Source organism: Syngnathus acus, chromosome 9, assembly GCF_901709675.1.
Source record: "Syngnathus acus chromosome 9, fSynAcu1.2, whole genome shotgun sequence".
Lineage (NCBI taxonomy): Eukaryota > Metazoa > Chordata > Actinopteri > Syngnathiformes > Syngnathidae > Syngnathus > Syngnathus acus.
In genome coordinates, this window is record NC_051094.1 from 13,240,992 (window position 1) to 13,259,933 (window position 18,942).

The 18,942-nt window shown below is 41.4% G+C and overlaps 3 protein-coding genes, 1 long non-coding RNA gene and 1 other non-coding gene across 6 annotated transcripts in view; 2 read left to right on the forward strand and 3 right to left on the reverse strand.

Annotated features, from left to right (window-relative positions):
* zdhhc8b (zinc finger DHHC-type palmitoyltransferase 8b) overlaps positions 1-9,218 on the forward strand; it is a 36,155-nt gene extending 26,937 nt beyond the window's left edge. The window contains exons 2-11 of the mRNA XM_037258414.1: positions 1,428-1,549; positions 2,402-2,559; positions 3,437-3,609; positions 3,695-3,797; positions 3,938-4,029; positions 4,165-4,297; positions 4,504-4,609; positions 5,302-5,408; positions 5,485-6,560; positions 7,429-9,218. Coding sequence (XP_037114309.1) covers positions 1,428-1,549; positions 2,402-2,559; positions 3,437-3,609; positions 3,695-3,797; positions 3,938-4,029; positions 4,165-4,297; positions 4,504-4,609; positions 5,302-5,408; positions 5,485-6,560; positions 7,429-7,561 — 2,203 coding nt within the window. The 3' untranslated portion in view covers positions 7,562-9,218. The remainder of the gene's footprint in view (positions 1-1,427; positions 1,550-2,401; positions 2,560-3,436; positions 3,610-3,694; positions 3,798-3,937; positions 4,030-4,164; positions 4,298-4,503; positions 4,610-5,301; positions 5,409-5,484; positions 6,561-7,428) is intronic.
* Positions 1,394-4,991, reverse strand: LOC119126896. The gene is made up of 3 exons (XR_005098724.1): positions 4,762-4,991; positions 4,447-4,524; positions 1,394-1,580 (listed from the first exon to the last, which is right to left on the reverse strand). It is a non-coding gene; the product is annotated as an uncharacterized LOC119126896 (long non-coding RNA).
* Positions 9,219-9,345: 127 nt separating the features above from the next.
* On the reverse strand, positions 9,346-12,960 carry ranbp1 (RAN binding protein 1). 2 transcript variants are annotated; one of them, XM_037258418.1, is made up of 7 exons: positions 12,946-12,960; positions 11,764-11,897; positions 11,523-11,680; positions 11,077-11,205; positions 10,862-10,927; positions 10,315-10,418; positions 9,346-9,551 (listed from the first exon to the last, which is right to left on the reverse strand). In XM_037258418.1, the coding sequence occupies exons 1-6, from the start codon at positions 12,958-12,960 to the stop codon at positions 10,336-10,338; spliced, it is 585 nt and encodes a 194-aa protein (XP_037114313.1). In that variant the 3' UTR covers positions 9,346-9,551; positions 10,315-10,335. The 2 variants fall into 2 exon arrangements, with proteins under 2 accessions (XP_037114313.1, XP_037114312.1); XM_037258417.1 differs by having other exon boundaries at positions 9,346-10,418.
* LOC119127858 lies at positions 10,545-10,673 on the reverse strand. The gene has a single exon (XR_005098916.1). It is a non-coding gene; the product is annotated as a small nucleolar RNA SNORA77 (small nucleolar RNA).
* Positions 12,961-14,333: 1,373 nt separating the features above from the next.
* Positions 14,334-18,863, forward strand: trmt2a (tRNA methyltransferase 2 homolog A). The gene is made up of 12 exons (XM_037258415.1): positions 14,334-14,432; positions 15,075-15,686; positions 15,761-15,869; positions 16,433-16,614; positions 16,970-17,084; positions 17,186-17,301; positions 17,577-17,688; positions 17,806-17,928; positions 18,094-18,169; positions 18,242-18,358; positions 18,429-18,525; positions 18,605-18,863. The coding sequence occupies exons 2-12, from the start codon at positions 15,079-15,081 to the stop codon at positions 18,780-18,782; spliced, it is 1,833 nt and encodes a 610-aa protein (XP_037114310.1). The 5' UTR covers positions 14,334-14,432; positions 15,075-15,078; the 3' UTR covers positions 18,783-18,863.
* Positions 18,864-18,942: the final 79 nt, after the last annotated feature.

Sequence of the window (18,942 nt, forward strand, 5' to 3'; positions counted from 1 at the left end):
CATTTATATTTAGTAAATCCAGCTTTCTTATAATTTGCTGGCTCATATCGATATATCATATCTGACTGTTTTTCACACAGAGGAAATGTATCACTCTGCCAGCATGAGGACCAAGATGCGGATTATACTTCTTTAATCCTTCTTTTGTCTGCCTTTCCTCTTCCCTTCTTCAAAAGCCAGGGATGCAAGCTGATTTTTCTGAGCTTCTTTTATATTATTTGCATCAGTGTTGTTTATATGCTCCTCTTTTGCCATCCAGGCAATTTCAATGCTAATCATATCCGCTTCATCCTATTTTTATAAACATTTTGATTACTGCAGAGAATTCTCCAACATAAATAATGTTCGATGTTCTCTATAGTTACTTATACCTGCAAACCAATTAACCAATAACTGTTATCTCAACTATTTTCTCAGTCGCTACGCTGTCTGCGGGCTGAATTCAAAATAGATTCTGGCAGTTGCACTTAATTTTCTCATCTCGCTTCTGGCTCGTCTGAAGACACAAATCCTGAATTTTTAGCAGCCAGAAAAATTGCTTTTCTATCTTGCTCACTTGTAACATTTTTCACTGTGTAAATGGTAATCCTTTCGAAATTGAATGAATCAATGAACCCATCGCTTATTCCATCAGTTACTCAGGTAATACATGTGGTTGACTTTATTCCCTTTCCCATAAGAATCAAGTCAATACAAATCAGGTCCAGCATCAATGCGTGTATCATTCAGCGAGTGTACCTGAAAATACAACCAAGCCAAAACATTCAGTCTCAAAGCCAAGAAGCATGAAGCAAGTGTGATTCTTCTTTCACTCTGTGTCCATCCATCATCTTTTGATCTTAGTTTTGACCTATTTTGATCTTGGGCGGAACTCACACGAATAACATTGCTTGAATGACTGAGGGGCGGCCTGCGGCCAAAAGAAAACGTCCGTGCTCATGCAAATTGTAATCATGGCTCGGGCCGGGCTGTATATGGTGAAAAGGCAGTAGAAGCATTAAGGGACCACACTAATTGATCCGCACTGTGGAAATGATGTAATGTAAATGTTAACAAGGAAATAAAAATAAAGACTCATCAACTGGTTCCAAAGTCGCCTATAGTAGTTGCAGTGGTAATTTAATGCTAGGAAACAAGAGTGTGGGCCTACACGTTTTAATACCACCTTAAACGGAGCTTGTTTACGGGTGGTTGTCTCGACATCTCTAATTTCTGTATTTTTTGTCACTGCTGTATCATGCTTGTTTTTGTGAAATCAAATCACATCACCCTGTACTATTTTGCTCCCAGGAATCATGTTACCTGTGATGGTTATTGATTTGTTTTTTTTAAAACAAGAACAAAGGCTCACTTAAGATTGCAGGCTACGCAGAGATGAAAACACAACACATAGAAACCAAGAAATTGAGCTTTATTTGTTCCTTCAGGTGCCCCTGGTTGACCAAGGTGATTTCACCTATCGTCCCTCTCTACAATGGCTTTGTCTTCCTCTTTGTCTTGGCCAACTTCAGCATGGCGACCTTCATGGACCCTGGTGTCTACCCCAGAGGTTTGTGTGCAGCCCTCTGCAACAGTTCCTTCTATTTTTACAGAGGAAATTTGACAAAATGTTAAGCAATAAGCTTCACGCAAGACTGATTATTTTCCAAGACCATAAGAATCACTGTGGATCTTTGGGTTTACAAAAACACTGCTGTCAACCAAGCCACTGAAATCATTTTTGTAAGAACTTGTGTTTGCGGAGAGAATCACTGAAATCATTCAGCTTTTTGAATTCAGAACCACAAAGCTGATGTTAATTTATTTTATCGTTAGCCATTTGTTCTGTTGAGACATTTGACACAGTGACTAAGGGAATTGCCACTTTGGTAATGGCAAGTCGTCACCGTAGCATACGTAGTTAGTTTCATGCTTGTATTTCTATGGTACATGCCACATACTATCCTCCAACTCCCCAAGCAATTTATGATGTGCAGCAGATAGATGCCAAATGCCATTTCACTGAGTTTGCGGCATTTGCTTTATGTATACTCAATGGTTTGATTTTTTTTTTTCACCAGCAAACTTAATCCTCAGATAGAGTTATTGGGAAAAGCGGTAGCTCTATGAATTTATGCTGTGCAGCAGAATAAACCCTTTAAATCGGTCCATGTTCATGACTATAAATATAATACAGGGCTGGAAGGGAGAATTTTTCCTTTTTTGAAAAATATTACAAACAGCTGCTACTATAAATAATTGTTTTGTTGTTTGAATAATTGTCTATGTGTGACAACTAGCCTAAAAAGCACATTAGAGGTTATGTTTTTGTTTAACTGTGACAATAATGACTGCTGTTTTTTTTGAATAACCTAAAAAGCGCTCCAAAATCCCTTGCCTGACTTTGTTCGTGTATGCACAGCGGACGAGGATGAAGACAAAGACGATGATTTCCGGGCACCTCTCTACAAGAATGTGGAGATCAAGGGCATTCAGGTTCGGATGAAGTGGTGTGCCACCTGTCACTTCTACAGACCACCTCGCTGCTCACACTGCAGTGTCTGTGACAATTGCGTGGAGGTGGGTGTCGAGAAATGTGTTTGAGAATATGAATACATATTTAACCACAGCAAGGCTCTCAATTGTAGTACGCTGTGGAAGTCCTAACCACCGCACCTCGGAACAGTGTGTGCTGGAAAATTATCCTGCCATTTAATGGTTTTGAAAGCTATTCATTAACTTTATGCAATATGTCTGCTTCAGGTGCAATTTTTATAAGAATCTTAACACAAAAATGTATCAATGCCAAATGCATGTATTAGGCTAGAATAGTGTTTAGTGTCACTCTTTACTTTTCTTCACATTATTTGTAGAACTACACCTAAATCTCGATTTTACTCGCTTTGATCCTACGCGACTTTCTGTCTAACGCGGTTTGGTCATGGACCTCAGTTTTTTTTTGTGATAAATACATTTTCAAGTAGTATTTGAAATGGACGATATAAGGACCGTATGAAGCTAAACGACTAGTGTGTAAACCATAGGTGTCAAAACCAAAGCCCAGGGGCCAGATACGGCCCGCCACATCATTTTATGTGGCCCACAAAGACAAATTGTGGATGGACTTTATGTGTCAATACTAGAATTACAAATTGCCTTCACTTTTGAAAAATAGAGAAATTGCTAGCAATTTTTTATTACCATTCATCTTTTTAAATAATTAGAACAGTTTATACTCGTCTGTGATTGTGTGGGTGACAGATGGCAAAAGGACCCCTTTGGCTGCCCAACAACATGCCTAGATAAAACCGGATTAATTTTACTTCTTAACTCGTATCCCACAAATGCAATATTAATCAGACTGCCGTGTTTAAAGTAGTCCATGGGCACATGCATTGTAAAGAACATTTTGGGGTTGATTTCCCCTTGAAATAAAACATGTCTTTCTTATTCGTAGGACTTTGACCATCACTGTCCTTGGGTCAACAACTGCATTGGACGCAGAAATTACCGCTACTTCTTCCTCTTCCTGCTCTCTTTGAGCATCCACATGATGGGAGTTTTCACCTTTGGTCTCATTTTCGTGCTCCACCACCAAGAGAAACTGGGAGCTCTGCACACCACCATCACGTATCCTTTTAACAATCCCTTTACCACTTTTTGATCAGTTGTTTTGTGAGCTAATTTTTTTGCTTTGCTTAACCGTTGAACACAGATTGGTGGTGATGTGTATCGCAGGGCTTTTCTTTATTCCTGTCATGGGTCTCACGGGTTTCCACATGGTGCTTGTGGCGCGAGGTCGAACCACAAATGAACAAGTGAGGGACACATTGGATTAATAGGGCTCCCAAACACAATAATGAAATAGAAAGAAAAGCAACAGTCGATGTTTGTCATAATACCGGTCTGTGCTGAAACATGATGGTCAAAACTCTAAACAAGGTTTTTTGTTCCTCAGGTAACGGGCAAGTTTCGTGGAGGAGTAAATCCCTTCACTAGAGGTTGTTGTGGCAATGTTGAGTATGTCTTGTGTAGTCCTCAGGGGCCAAGGTAAGATGCGTGGGTGTGTACGCGTGCGTGTATGTGCGTGTGTGTTGCGTGCGTACGTGCGTGTGCATGCATACGTGTGTGTTCTAAAATGGTAGACGATGAAAGGGATCATGCTTTTTGTCTTTTACAATGCAGGTACATATTTGACCCACAAAAGAAGCCCCACCTCAAAATTCAACCTCCATTTATTCGACCAGACCTCTCAGACAGGCAAATCGCCATCAAGGTCAATGACAATGGCATCCATGGCACCATTATCAGCTCTAAGGTGAGAGTTTTATACTCAATCTACAGCTTTTCCCCCTTTTTATTGCCGCATGAGAGTAATTGCAGCATGTGCCTGCCCGATATGCTTGTGACTGCGATTGCGCCACCAAGACAGATAAATTTCTCCCGCCAATACGCACACTATCACACCTGTTGTTCAGCCACCTGCTCAAGGATGTTCTTGACACTCTGTTCTTGTCCACATAGTCCAAATGTAGCCTCGATGGCCTGGATGAAAAAGAAACGCAGCCGCCATTGCCACCGAAAGCTGACAGGTACAACCAGCTGAAAAACCATCTGACCTCCAGTGAGGGTAAGAACCACCAAAATCCCACATCTCAGTTCTCCGTCCAACTCGTCAATTACTGTTCAGACTTTACACCACTGCAAAAACTACAATCTTGGTAAATAATGTTTTCAATGTAGCTCTTGTATTGAATCATATCACAGATTGTGCAGGTGTACCTCATCAAGTATCTGTGGAGTGTCCCTTAAATCCCAGCCTCTTTGGCTCTGTCCGGTCATTGTGTTGTTTATGCAGCGGTCCCTGTGCAGTTGTGATTTGTTGCTTTTAAACCTTGTGAAATATCAACGTCATTAATCTCGTGTTGGCACACATGCTCGCACGAACACATGGTGGGTTCCCTCCAGAGACCCCGTGTCTTGGTGCATTATGTCAGGGAGGGAACAGTTTGCCCTGCCCCAAGGAGCAACACCGCGACCTGGTGGTAGTTTTATGTACTGCAGCAGCCTGCCACTCTTGTTCAAACACATCAACAATCAAATTCACTCTCTGTATCGCTTTGTCTGAATCTCTCTCTCTCTCTCTCTCTCTCTCTCTCTCTCTCTCTCTCTCTCTCTCTCTCTCTCTCTCTCTCTCTCTCTGTGTATCACTTTGTCTGTATCACTCTCTCTCTGCATTGTACTGAGTAATTCATTTGTCAACAGCTGATATAATCTTGGTAATGTTCACAATATTGCTTTTCTCTGTTTATCAATCTGTAGAAAGCTCACTGTCTGGTAAGACCCACCCGTCCACTCCAGCTATGTACAAATTCAGACCGTCCTTTGGCACCATGCCGAAAGTCCACTATCATACTGCAGGGGACAAGGTAAAATTAAGGCAAAATAGAAATAAAGGCAGTAAATAAATGCATCTACTAGTCATGCCTTGTGTTTTCTCATCAGATTGTCATGTCCGATGACCAAAATTCCTCAGCCATCTTGGAAGAGGGTGCTCGTGGCCACGACTATCGATCTGAACCAAACTTAGATCTGCCAGAGTATACTAATGCTCCCCTTCACCGCACTTTCAAGTCCTCCCCTTTCCAGCTGGACTCTGACCCGCTCAACTCTCGGACTCATAGCCTGAAGCAGGCTCACCAACGATCGGAGAAGGGTCAGCTCGTGGGTCTGCAGCCTCAGACTGTCACCTCAACCCCTTATAAGAACGTCTTTTCTCCCAACACGCTCTCCAACCGTAACGGAAGTCTATCCTATGACAGCCTGCTGAACCCCAGTAGCACCCCACCCACCGCCAGTGAGTGCTTGGCCCACCGCGGTGTGCCTCCAGTAGGGTTCCACTCGCCCTACCTGCCCACTAAAATGTGCCACAGGCGGGATCCTGAGATGCAGAGACAACAGGTTACCGCCACCTACAGTCCAGTTTTGTCATCCAGGGTGGTGGGCCGTCACTCTCCTCACCTTCGGGACAGGGACTCATCCCCAGTGCGCTACGACAACCTCTCCCAAACAATCATGGCCTCCATCCAAGAGCGGAAGGAAATGGAGGCAAGAGAGAAGCGCCACATGTTACACGGGCATTCCCAGACGCATATCTATGCCCAGGACTCTGGTGTGTTTGAGGGCTCCGGGGGGTATGGCCTCCCACCAAACCCCTGCTATCCGGATGGCCCTCGCTGTGCCGGTTCCAGAGGGCCGACACCTCCGGCCTATGGAGGCTCCAGGGACAACCTAATGGGGGTCGGGCTGAATTACGGCCAGAGAACCCCTGTCCTCTGCCAGGCCGGCTCCACTATGGGCCGAGCACCTAGGACTTCATCCAGCTCTTTACACACAGATCACATTAGTACCAACAACAACCTTGGAAGGGTCTCAGGCCCAGAGGGCTTTTATCGCTCCCCTGCCCACCGCCCCCACCCCCACTCCCCTGCCATGCACCGATCGCCATCCTACTCCCAGCAGAAACTCTCGTACATGAGTGTCCAGGAGAGGATGGACTCACCTCGCCTGGGGGGGGCAAGGTATGAATCCTAGCCCTCTGGTACCGCATGCATGCCCTGAGCCAGGAAGGGAAGGGGGGTTGGGCTTACACAACTATCCCCTCCTGCTCCCATTGACTTCCTGAGCTCTAGTCTGTACCTCTTTCAAGCATGTAGCATTAAGTGTACAATGTTTTTGTCTTACTGTTTATTTATCCATGAAACCCTTTACCATTCCAGTTTTATGTGCTTGCAGCTGTCTGAATTAAGTGCTCGCTGAGTCTGCAGATATAATTGTAACGTAGAATATTAGGCATTATTCAAATCTCCAATAACTAGTTTTTTTTAAATACTGTATCGCATGACCGGGCTAGTAACCACAAGATGGCGCAAATTCCCCGGCAAACTCTATATTGCTGTCCCGCATACCGAATCCTGGAAAGTTGAGGAGTTTGCGAGGGATTTGCACCACCTTGTCATGTAATACGCCACCTTGTCATGTAATACGCCGTTTAAAAACTGAGTTCCTGGACATTTTAACATTCATTTTAAGATACAATCTGCAGGTTCAGCGAGCACAAAAACAGGAATGGTAAGGGGTTAAGTTTCATCTAAATTCATCAATGTGTTCTATGAATGGATTATTTTCTGCCTTAGAAAAAAAGTTTTGTATTCTTCAATGACTGTCAGATTAATAAAGTTGCGACTTTCCATTCCTTCTTCTTTTTGCATGTCTTTACAAATTCATGTGCAACACTCTTGCTTCTGCATTTCCATTCCATCTGGACAACTGAGGCATGTTCCTCCAACCCTTCATCTCTTATTCTTCACTCTCCATAGACCAATAACCTTTGACTTGTGTAGCATCTCTGAGTTGAACCCCATCTGTTGCTTTTTTCTTTCCATTCAGAGAGGCCATGAAAGTTAATGGCCAGATGGATTGCCACCCCAGTGCCAAGGGTGTCACAGGCAGTCCCAATCGCCACGGTAACGTCAAAAAGGTGACTGGGGTGGGAGGCACCACCTATGAGATTTCGGTGTGAGCAGGCACGCCGGATTCACCTTCGGTGACAAGAACCATGTTTAGTTTTTTTTGTTTTTTTTATCCTTTGTAAAGCAGCTCAGTTATGTTAATTGTTCAAACGCAGGATCAGTCTGCTGCTGTCCGTCCGGTTGTCATTTGTTTGACTCCAATTATCAGTGATCCTCTGTATGGGTGAGGTGTTTTTTTTCCCCCCCGTTTCATACTTTGGTCATTTTAATGGACCAAAAGATTGTATTCTCTTAGCTGTAGTCATGTGACCGGGTCTAAATGTCTATATTGTGTACATGTTTATGCTCCAGCTGGTGCTTCAGTTGGAACAAAATGCCACTGAAGGGGGCAGGGGGGAGCAAACATGAACATCATTGTAAGACTATTGCTCCTCAAAGAGTGACACCCTCCCTGCTTGGAGAAGAAGGCAACAATTCAAGGTGCTTCAAAATACCAGGCCCCTTAAAGTACACCTGGCACCTTTGCATCATATCCAATGTTTTTTTGTTTTGTTTTTAACCAAGAGGGGACAGAACCAGCATAGGTTCAATTTGATACAATGTCTCCCTCTGTGACTGAGTTACAAATACTTAGCTCATGTTCCTTTGGACTCTAGGTGAAGGCTTCTTGTGGACCATCAGATTACCTCATACTTGACGAGTTTAACAACCCAACATTTCACTGACAAACCTGTTTTTATGTTTGTTGTCTGGTTCGGTGTTGGCTTATAATAGAATCAGAGGAATGGAAGACGTACAGTACGCTGGTAGTTAAATTATGACCAATTCCTTCTTTATAACCAGTAGTTTAATATAAACATTTCAATAATTGTTTGGTAAATTTTGTAGACTGTATGGCCAACATATCTCAATTACTTTCCCATGTGATAAATTATACAATTCAGCCAAAAGGGCTCATAGACCTCGATGTAAAATGGTATTTCAGCACAAGATTATAAAACAGTGTGATGTGATATATACATATAATATATATATATATATCAGTTCTTGCACAGCCAAAGTCCACATTGGTTTAGCACATCATCAGTGTTCTCTTCCTCGAGATTTGTCATGAGATGTTCAGTCAAGTCTTTTCAGTTTTCTTTTTGAAAATATGTAGACCAGTAATGTGATGTACACACACAATAGCTGTCTGGTACAGCAAAATATTACAGAAAAACCTATAGATGCTTTGGAATTAGGGCTAACTGAATTTGATTCAATATGACAGATTTAAATGTTTGGTATGTCAAAACTCAGCCATTGTTGCCTTGAAGTAGAATGATGCAGTGATGCCACATATAGCACATTGTGTGAAATGTTCATTTGAATTTATGTGGTGAATTGAGAGTTAACAGATTAACAGAGTGCTAACATTAAACCTAGTTTAAGAACTCATTCGAACTTCCAAACTAGTTGGCACAACACCGGTGTCCTTCCCTTATATACAGTACGTACTGCCATTGGTCCAACTGTATTTCAGAGAATGGACCTCATTAGTATACTGCCAGAAGTCAACAATTACCCTTATTCCATCCACTCAGAGCTCCTTTACTTTTCAAAGACTTAAAATACAGAGTTCATTGTATGAAAGCCAATACTATGGATGTTCCTATTTTTGTGAAGAAGAAACCCGATAAGTCAATAAAATGTCATTTGAGCAAATTATACTTTAAAATGCGTTCATTCTTTCTCTGGGCAAGACAAACAAAAAGTGGGGAAAATTATAATGCAAGGAATATAAACAGAGAACGCCAAGCCCACTTGTTATAATAATGCTTAAGTGGATGCAAAAGTGGTTGACAGTGTTTTATTCAAAGCTGGAAGAAACATTTCCAATCATTTTGAGTGCAAATGAGAAGCAACATTTCATCCATGTACAAGTATTTACAGATGCACTGGCACTTGGATGCATTTTTGAGGTTCAGAAATGGTTGGGGAGAAGAAATAGAGGTGAGCAGGAAGGATGGCTGGGGACAGATTTCACATGCCTGAAGTAATCTGGGAATGTTACAGAGAGAATTCCTGGTGATGAGAAACTTCAGTTGGAGTAGCGCTATGGCAAACTGACAAACCGTTGACTTTGGACTTACTAACGTTCAGATGTTTGAAACAAAATGACATTTAGGCTAAGTGCATCTGATGGCCCTAAACTGCAGTGACCCTATGCTGATTGGCCCCACATTAATATGATGTCACAATGGGCCTGAGCGGGGGAAAAAACTTCTACATGTCTCCACTGACAAAAAATTTATTTACTTGATGCCAGGAACAGCAAAAGCATGAACAGGTCAAGAAAGCCCGTTGAAATGCATCATGGGATGTAACAGATAATGCTCTTCTATGCCTGGTCCCTGACCCTGTGCTGCTAACAAGCAGGCTACATAACCCTCTTCCTCACAAAAATAATAATAAAAAACCAAAAATCCTAAATACCCCAATGTGGGAATCATCTCTATCACAAGCCTCTTCACAGTTTGTCACAAGTAACATTAAAGTGTTGATGAGCATAATTGAAAAGTGTGGCATTCCAAGATAAGGGGTCAGAAGAAAGGTGGCTTCATTTTCATACTTTGATTATTTTACTTGTTTGTTCAAAGTGGTATTAAGGACTTGTGAGGCAAAACGGATCATTAAAAAAACTAATATGTCAAGTGTCCAAATTCAGTTCACTTAGAGTCTATTGTAGAAAAAGAGGAAAACGGTTCAATTGAAGACCGGTACAGAAAGTTCTTGCTTCTCAATTCTTTTCCTCAGCCTTCACCTGCTTGGTCTCCTCTTCTTCTCAGTCTTTTTCACCTTCGTTCTTGTCCTTTACCGAGAGCTCTTCCAGTTTCTCCACCACTTTGATTGCACTATCAGCGTTGTCTGTGTTGAAAACGAGTCACAAAAAGTCAAGTTTGTCTCACACACGCGTACACACACACCGGTTTCATCATTTCCAAGAACGTTTGCCTGCTAACGGAAGGCCATTTTACGAACAGGTGTGATCATTTTGTTGTAGCAGAGCAAAGTGAGACAGGATTTGACGCAATCCAGTCGGGTGCTCCACTCTGCATGTTCATGTAGCAGACATAAAAAGTCCTGAGCTGGAGTCAGCAGCAAAGAACAGAGTGTGTCTGCTGTTAATATGGAAACTAGAGCTAACTTAAACCCGGTTCACACATCTGCCTCAGAAAAAAAGTACAATTGTTGACTCAACATGAGTGTTGGTTAAAAAATATTGGCGTTGTATTACAAAAATATTAATGTTAGTGCTATTAACACTTGGTGAGTTGCTACAATGTAGGAAATGAAAAATGCTTATATACCTGATCCATCTTTGTTTTTGACCACACCTTTGCATTCATCAAACTTCACTTTGAACTTCTGCGCATCTGCGGAGAGAATAGGATTAATTCATTCAAATCACATTACATTGACAAAAACGAACTTCTAAAGAATGCAATTCCGCATCTAGAGGGGGATTTGGACCAAAAGCAGATTCAGTTTTGGACAAAAAAAAGGGTGTGTGTGTGGGGCTTACTTTCTGCATTTAAAAACCGGATGGCCAGAAGTTCAGGTTTGGGTTCTTCATCAGCATAATCTGCTAGTGTGTTCCACACCCAGGCTCTGTCGCTGCCAGCGTTGGGCTTCAGCTCCATCATTGGTACAACTGGTATTCACAAGGAGAATCGCATGAACATAGATTAGAAGCAGGATGAATGACTATAGTGACATAGCTGCATTATAATTAGCCAAATATTTTTCCATTTCTTTTCACTTGCACCACTCCAGTAAAATCATGCATTCTTATCTGAACAGACAATATACTTTTTGACAAGTGATGAATTGTTGACACCATAGATGTTACTGCGTGTGCGAGGATTGCAAAAGCATACAATGCAACATAAGCATTTCTCAAATTTGTTTTAAGCACCTTCCAAATTCGCTACTGATATGAAATGAGGCCCAAGCAGTCACTAGACTCACTCTGATGATTGGCACAAAGCTTCAAAGTACGATCTCTCCTCATCAGAAGGCGGATTGTGCCCTTGTCTTTGTGTCTGAGCAGCTTGACATCACCAGTGCCTCTCTCCTTCCACTCAGGGGGCTCAATTTCAGAGGCAAACCGGTAGAGCTTAGCTCGCCTGCAAAAAAAAAAACATTGATATCCACAATAATGACAAAATGCAACACATGAAAGACTGATCAGACTAGTATTGCTACGTACATTTTGAAAAGTTCCTCTTCATCTTCTTCTAACGTTTTCACTTCCTGCTCAGGAAGGTTCACGATTGGTTCAAACTGAGGGTCATGATTGGTGTCTTCTGGAATTTCTGCAGTGGTTTCGTGCTCTTCTTGGTCCTGATGGTGACAGACAAGAATTGATTATTTCTCATGCCTGCTGCAAAACTGTTGTAAGAGTTGGACTTTGATGCTCATTTTTAAAATTAATCAATAAAATTAAAGTTTATATTAGTCATATATCGGGCAAGTCAGGGTGGACAGAAAACCAACTAAGGAGTGGCCAGCAGCACTAATATACCCCCCCCCCCCCCAAAAAAAACCGAACCACTGACTACAAAACGTAGACATTTACACAGTATATAAAACAAGTGGGTTCCTTGAAATGTACACTAATTTCCTTTATTTCGTTTATTTATTTTGAAACTATGCGTAAGGGATAAGTTACTCTAAAGTTAGCTCGTCTAGAAATGAGGCCTTGCGCGAGGATGCTAGCGTAGAGCAATGTGCTTTAGAGACGTGTAATTATAAAAGTCATTGACCGGCAAATTGCATGGCGTGAATTTATTTAGCCAGTCTAATCGTATAATCGAGATTGCGTAATCTGCCAGGTATTGTGAGAAACACGCTGATACATGCTAACATTAGCTTGATTGCAGCTAGCATCTGTTGTGCTTGCGGACAATGGCAAGGAAACCTTGGTAAGGCCAGTTCATACAACCGTCATAACCCAAACACTTGGTTGTACATAAGTGCGACATATAGCTCAAAGGACTTTGGCAATCTTGTCAATATTCAAAGAATAATTTACCATCGATGTAGCCATTAGCATCCAAACACGTTAGTAATGAGATTTGGCAGCTAGCGGTGACATGCTCACTGGCTGCACACTTGAGCGCTCTCACGAAAAGCACCTTAAAAACGCTTGAAAGTCAAGTCGACCCTCACTCACGGAAAAAGTTGAGCATAATATCTTATTCTTTTTAAAGTGTGGGTAACGTATAGCATGAACTCCGCCAATTAGCTTCGGTAGCATCGCCAACTCATTGTCGGCAGTTTGAGTCGCAGAATCCTTTCCAACTGCGGCCAATTAGTATTGGTTTATTCCACAAATTCTTATTTCAAATCAATCAGAACCCTTTCGATGACAGACTAATCATGACCTCACCTTTGGGTCAGCCATAATATTGTAGATGTTTTCAGATTTTGAAGTTAACTTGAAGATTCAAATCCCAAACTGGCCGCCGTTTTTCCTCAACTCCTCTCACTTCCTGTTGCAGGTTTCGCGCGCCGAATTTGCCCATTGCGTCATCACCATCCGACGTACGTCGGGTGGCCAGGAAATACTTTTTCTGTAGTTACACATTCAAGAAACAAAACATGAAATATTCTTCAGTCAATTATAGCAACACCGTTGGTGAGTTTGTATTGATTGGAGCTTATTGTTATGTAATCTGTTTTCCATGTAAAAAAAAAGTTTTGTCTTAATAATAATAATCATCATCGTCATCATCATAATTTGTTACTCAGATGGTCGAGTGTAATAAAATAAATACTAACGAGGAAGTTATTCATGTGGATTATTCTCACTGTGCCCGTCTGAACATTTTTTCACATTCCTACCGTTCCTATATAGGAATAATAATATACATACAATACATATGTAATATATTATAATATTATACTTTCAACAGGCCCCCCACTTTTGAAATACATGAGAAAAAGAGACCTCATCGGAAAGTAGCAAATGCGTGTACCACTTTAAGAAAGTTCAAAGTTCACAGTCAACGCTAGTGTTGGCTCGTGAGTGAACGATTCGTTCAAAGGAACGACTCTTTTCAGTGAACGAGAGCGAACGAATCATTTCCTAAAGTGATTCGTTCTTTTTTCAGTTCATATGCCTTCAACCAGTAGGTGTCGGTAATGCGCATTGAAGCTGGTGCCACCTCGCCATAAAACAAAATGAAGAAGAAAATGACGTAGGAATAAAACACCAGACAAGTTTTAACATAAATGTTTATTAAAAATAATAATAATAATATTAAAAGTAAATTTAAAACCAGCAATCCAATGTGAAATTGCAGTAGATATATTGGATAATAATATTTAGGCGTATATATGCATACACGTTATTTAAAAACTACTATAAGTGTTATAAAATCAAGATTACCCAAAGAGAAGCATAATCTCCCTGTTGTTGCATAACGGCACATCCCTTCATGCAATAAAGTTAGCCGTTAGCTTGGAGAAAACGTGCATAAAAGAAGTGGTGTTTCAGTGAGTGGTTCTTTCTTTCCTTGGCAAATCGTAAATCGACATTCTGGCTTACATAGTTCACGCCAGGAGACGCAACACGTTCACTGACTGATCCGTTGATGCACGGGAAGGCAGTTCACCCATTATCTCGTTCACGAACAGGAAAGTCAAGATTCGTTCCCTCTGATCCGTTCTCGCGATGAACTGGAAATGCAAATCACTCACTCGATTCCTTGAACGATCCGTTTGAACGACTCTTTTGAGTGAACTGATTCTAAAGATTCAGTTCACTTAAAAGAGCTGGAATGCACATCACTGGTCAACGCCACGTGGTTTCAACAACATGTCGGCTACCGGAATCTTTACCGTGTGATGAAACGTACCACAAGAAGGTTTAAGGTACCACTCCAAATATACTAAACTAAAACCTCTAGCTTTGTATCGTGCTAGCATGACAATGTCGTTCTAGTTTTGCTGATATTCTGTTTTGAACAGCCAACTCTGTTGCTTTCCAACGCTAATGTATTAAAAGTATTTTTTAAATTAAATGTTTACCCCCATGTTTGTGAGTGAGTTACATTAGAAATATAGTTTACTCGCTAAAGGTAAATGACAGATGATTGTGACAAAAGTAAACAAGATCAAGGTGAATTAAACAACTTTTTAATATCATGAATGTGACCTATAACCTGCACAAATCAGTTGAATCAAAATAAAATCATTTTGAGTGGGTACCTAAAATCAAACTACTTGTGATGTGGTTGCACAAGTCTGCATATCCTCTTATACGTGGGGGTGTTGCTGTACTCAGATATCACATTCAAACTCGTGTTGAATGGGAGTCAGCAGAGAGTTGCCAGGATTTGGACAATTTTAAATTAAACTAGGTCTCAAATTGATAAATCGATCATCAAAAATGGTTACTGATTAATTTGCGAATCATTTAGTAGTTGATCAATTCATCATTTCAGCTTGAATATTCACTATGTTTATTCTGTTCTTATTCTTAAAACGAGTAAATATTTTTTCCCCCGGCAATAGTATCATGGCAGACTGTAGTAGCAACCCTGTGACTGAAAAAGCCCCCCCGGAGGAGAGGGACACAGCTGACCTCCCCACAGACTCCTCAGATAACGTTGGCACTGCAGGAGAAGGTGAGGTGGCATCGGCGCAGAACATATATGGCTACATCAAGCAAGACCTTTTTACGTCCGAGATTTTCAAAGTGGAGATCCGGAATCTGCCCAAGTTCGTTGGCTTCAATGACCTGAAGAAGTTTCTGGCCAAGCATGGCCTCAACCCACACAAGATCAAGCTGTTTGGCAAGCAGACGTTTGCGTTTGTCACCTTTAAGAATGAGGAGGAGCGTGACAAAGCCATGAAGATGGTGCACGGCATGCACTGGAAGGGCCAGGTGTTGAGCGTCAGACTGGCCAAGCCTAAAGCCGATCCCATTCAGAGGAAGAGGAAGAATGAGGAGGGTGAAGGTTTGGGAGGGCAGCCTCCTTCCAAGCGAGCAGAAGGTGATGAGAAGGAGGAGCCGCTTAGCGTCCAGATCGCCAATGCGGTGACTCCCCTGTGGAATGTTCCCTATGAGGAGCAGCTCAGGACGAAGGAACAAGATGCCGTAGCGGTTCTGCAGAGGCTGGCCAAGTGAGGGCATGTCATCTGTTTCTATGGCAACTTCGGAAAAAAATTAACTGACCACTATGTTGTTTTCCCATTAGAGAAATTGCAAGCACCAACAAAGCCATGGTGCCCTTACTTTTTGATGTCAAAGGAAAACACAACAGAATGTGCTGTCCACTGGAAGCAATTCATCCATCCCCTTCACAGGTTTGTGTCAGAACAATATATGTCGCGGAATTTCTGTAATGGACATAGTGTTTTCAGCTCAGGTGCAGTCTTTGTTTGACGGGAATTAAACATGCAAAATCCATCTGCTTTTTAACCACTAAAACATTTTATGTTTAGCAATTCAACAATTTTGCATTTGAATTAATAAGTGGTAATTTGCCTATTACATTAGATTTTTTTTGGGGGGGTGGCATTTAAATTTTCAAAATCATTATATTCATTATATTTATTATATTAGTTTCTTTTCGTGCATCCACATACTGGTGTATTTAACATTCCAGAAACTTAAGTTATTATAATTAATAATATAATACCAATGTAGTTAGTTTAGAGGGGCCAATGGGGCTCCCGTACTGCACATCATCCTCCAATAGCACTTCCCGGCAGAATGTAAGTCACACTGTCCAATATCTAAACTATTGTAGATTGTTTAAGTCCAAGCACCATTTATTGGAATGTCTCACTATGCTTTGGGGCTAAGTTTGATCTTCAATATTCTGTATTCAAATACAGTGGTGTCTAACCCTTGTGTATGCTGACAGACAGAGTACAGAAACAAGTGCGAGTTCCTCATCTCAGTGGGTGCGGATGGGGAGGATAAGACCGTTGGTTTCCGTCTGGGGAAATATAAAGGAGGCTCCTGTGATGTGGTGGGGCCGCAGGAGGCGTGCCACGTCTCAACCCAGGCCAAGAAAGTTGTCCACGACTTTCAGAAATTCATCAGGTGTGTAAAAAGAATGTGTTTTATTTCAAGTGTTCAAAAGTGAAACTCTTATGTATTAATTAAGCTCAAATAATACTGTTCAGAATAATCGTGCTATGTGACTATAAAGATCATTCCAGGTTTTGAGTACTGTCATTTCTGGACTATAAGTCACACCTGAAAAAAGACTATCCAGACTTCCTTCAGTCAATGACCAACACAAAACAATATCCGAAAGAATAAAAGATAATCCAATATGAAGAAATCTCATGGGTTTTGTTAAATAAAATATTTGTTATTATTGTTGTGGTAATGTTGTCATTTTATGCTTTGTGCTTGATTCCATTTGTGATACTAATGTGACCCGATGACATAGGTCAACTCCTTACACCGTGTACAGTCCCGAAACGTACGAAGGACACTGGAAGCAGCTGACTGTTCGGACCACCAGGACCAAGCAAGCCATGGCTGTAGTATTCTTCAACCCACAGGTAATGAGTTTTGTTTGTAGGATAGGCACTCACATGAATTCACTGCTGTTTCCCTGGAGGTTCTGTTTCTGACTCATTGCACATGTTCAACAATTCACTAGAAACTTGAAGAAACAGAACTTGATGCATTAAAGAGCTCCATGAAGAAATACTTTTCTGAGGGAGAGGGCAAAGACAGCGGCATCACCTCTCTCTATTTTGTCAAAGAGGGCCAAAGGTGAGGCGATGTAGAACACACACCCCACACACACACACACGCAAGTAAAGTCACCACTCTAAAACTGCGTATTGTGTTCACTCTGGGTATTTTTGATGTACATGTTTCATGATCTTTAAGAATTTGACAAGAGGGCACGTGATACTACGCTACAATTACTTTGTACTTCGTTTATTATGCAAGCTGTAAAGGCATCTAATGTTAAAGTCGCAGGTTTGTGATTTGATGACCGGTACATATTTATCCAAAAATGAATTTTCTCTTTGTGGCCGAAGGAAATCTCCTAACATGGAAGACTTGCCTTGTGAGCTGGTGGCAGGAGATGGCTGCATCCATGAGGAACTTCTTGGTTTGAAATTCAGAATATCTCCTCATTCTTTCTTCCAGGTAAGAAACCTTTCTGCCTATTACTTGGTGTTCCTGTCAACGCTTTGAGGTCAGTCTCTCAATAACAGTTTAACAAGCTCATGTTGATTTTCTTCTATCTTTTGTGCACCCTGATAGATAAATACAGCAGGAGCAGAGGTTCTGTACTCTACTGTTGGGGAATGGGCGCAACTGGATCAGGACAGCACGGTTCTGGATGTTTGCTGTGGGACAGGAACTATTGGCCTTTCTCTGGCTAAGGTAATGACTGGGACATCCGTGTAGTTGTGTAGGCTCTGCAGCTTTGTAGCGCTCATCATTTGAGAGGCCAGTACAATTATACAGACTACTGCTAAACAATTGCTGAGTGACAGATGTGATGCCCAGAAACAAAAATAACTGGTGTTTTTTTTTTTTTTTGTGCAGAGGGTCAAGAAAGTAATTGGAATTGAACTTTGCCAGGAGGCAGTGGAGGATGCTCGAGTTAATGCGAAACTCAACGGTGAGTGTATGAAAAGTGAATTTCAAGTGCTGTTTGTTAGAAATGTTTGCTTTTCATCGTTTTCAACTCAAGGCCTCAGCAATGTTGAGTTTCACTGCGGGAAAGCTGAAGTTTTGTTCCCAAGTATTCTCAATGCTCATGTGTCGCCAAACCTGACGGCCATTGTGGATCCACCAAGGGCAGGCTTACGTAAGTTTAGAAAACTTAAAATGTCAACATGGGATGGTTAACTTTTAAGGGGGTGCTGTCTTAATTACAGATTCCAAGGTGATACTTGCCATCAGGAGAGCAGAGAATCTTAAGAGGCTGATTTATGTGGCGTGCAATGCCAAGGCGGCCATGAATAACTTCATTGAGTGAGTTTTAAACATTTTCCTATAGCCAAATCCTCCATGTTTACTATCAGCTAATTAAAAAAAAAAAAAAATTCTATAGCCTGTGCAGGGCACCCTCCAACAGAGTTCATGGAACACCGTTCCAGCCTGTACGAGCCACGGCTGTGGATATGTTTCCTCAGACTGCGCACTTTGAGATGGTTCTGCTCTTTGAGAGAGTGGAGTACAACTCCCAGCGGCAGACCAACGATCCAGAAGAATCTATATGTTCATCTTGAAAAGTTCCCTTGCAAATGATGCTCAAACATGCATGTCGAATGAAACTGAACAGCTTCTTTTTTTTCTGTTCTATGTAGAGCTGAACAAAAAAAAAATTGCAGAAAATTTTCTTTTTCCTTTTACTACTTAATTTGTGACGTCTATTTCTTTTGGAATAAA

Coding starts and splice junctions, on each gene's coding strand:
- ranbp1 (XM_037258418.1), bottom strand. Junction 10,928..11,076: donor CCGGTTTTTAAATGCAGAAA/GTAAGCCCCACA, acceptor TTCTCTCCGCAG/ATGCGCAGAAGTTCAAAGTG. Junction 10,419..10,861: donor CAAAAACAAAGATGGATCAG/GTATATAAGCAT, acceptor TTTTCAACACAG/ACAACGCTGATAGTGCAATC.
- trmt2a (XM_037258415.1), top strand. CDS start 15,079: ATGGCAGACTGTAGTAGCAACCCTGTGACTGAAAAAGCCCCCCCGGAG. Junction 15,870..16,432: donor TTCATCCATCCCCTTCACAG/GTTTGTGTCAGA, acceptor GTATGCTGACAG/ACAGAGTACAGAAACAAGTG. Junction 18,526..18,604: donor GCCATGAATAACTTCATTGA/GTGAGTTTTAAA, acceptor AAAATTCTATAG/CCTGTGCAGGGCACCCTCCA.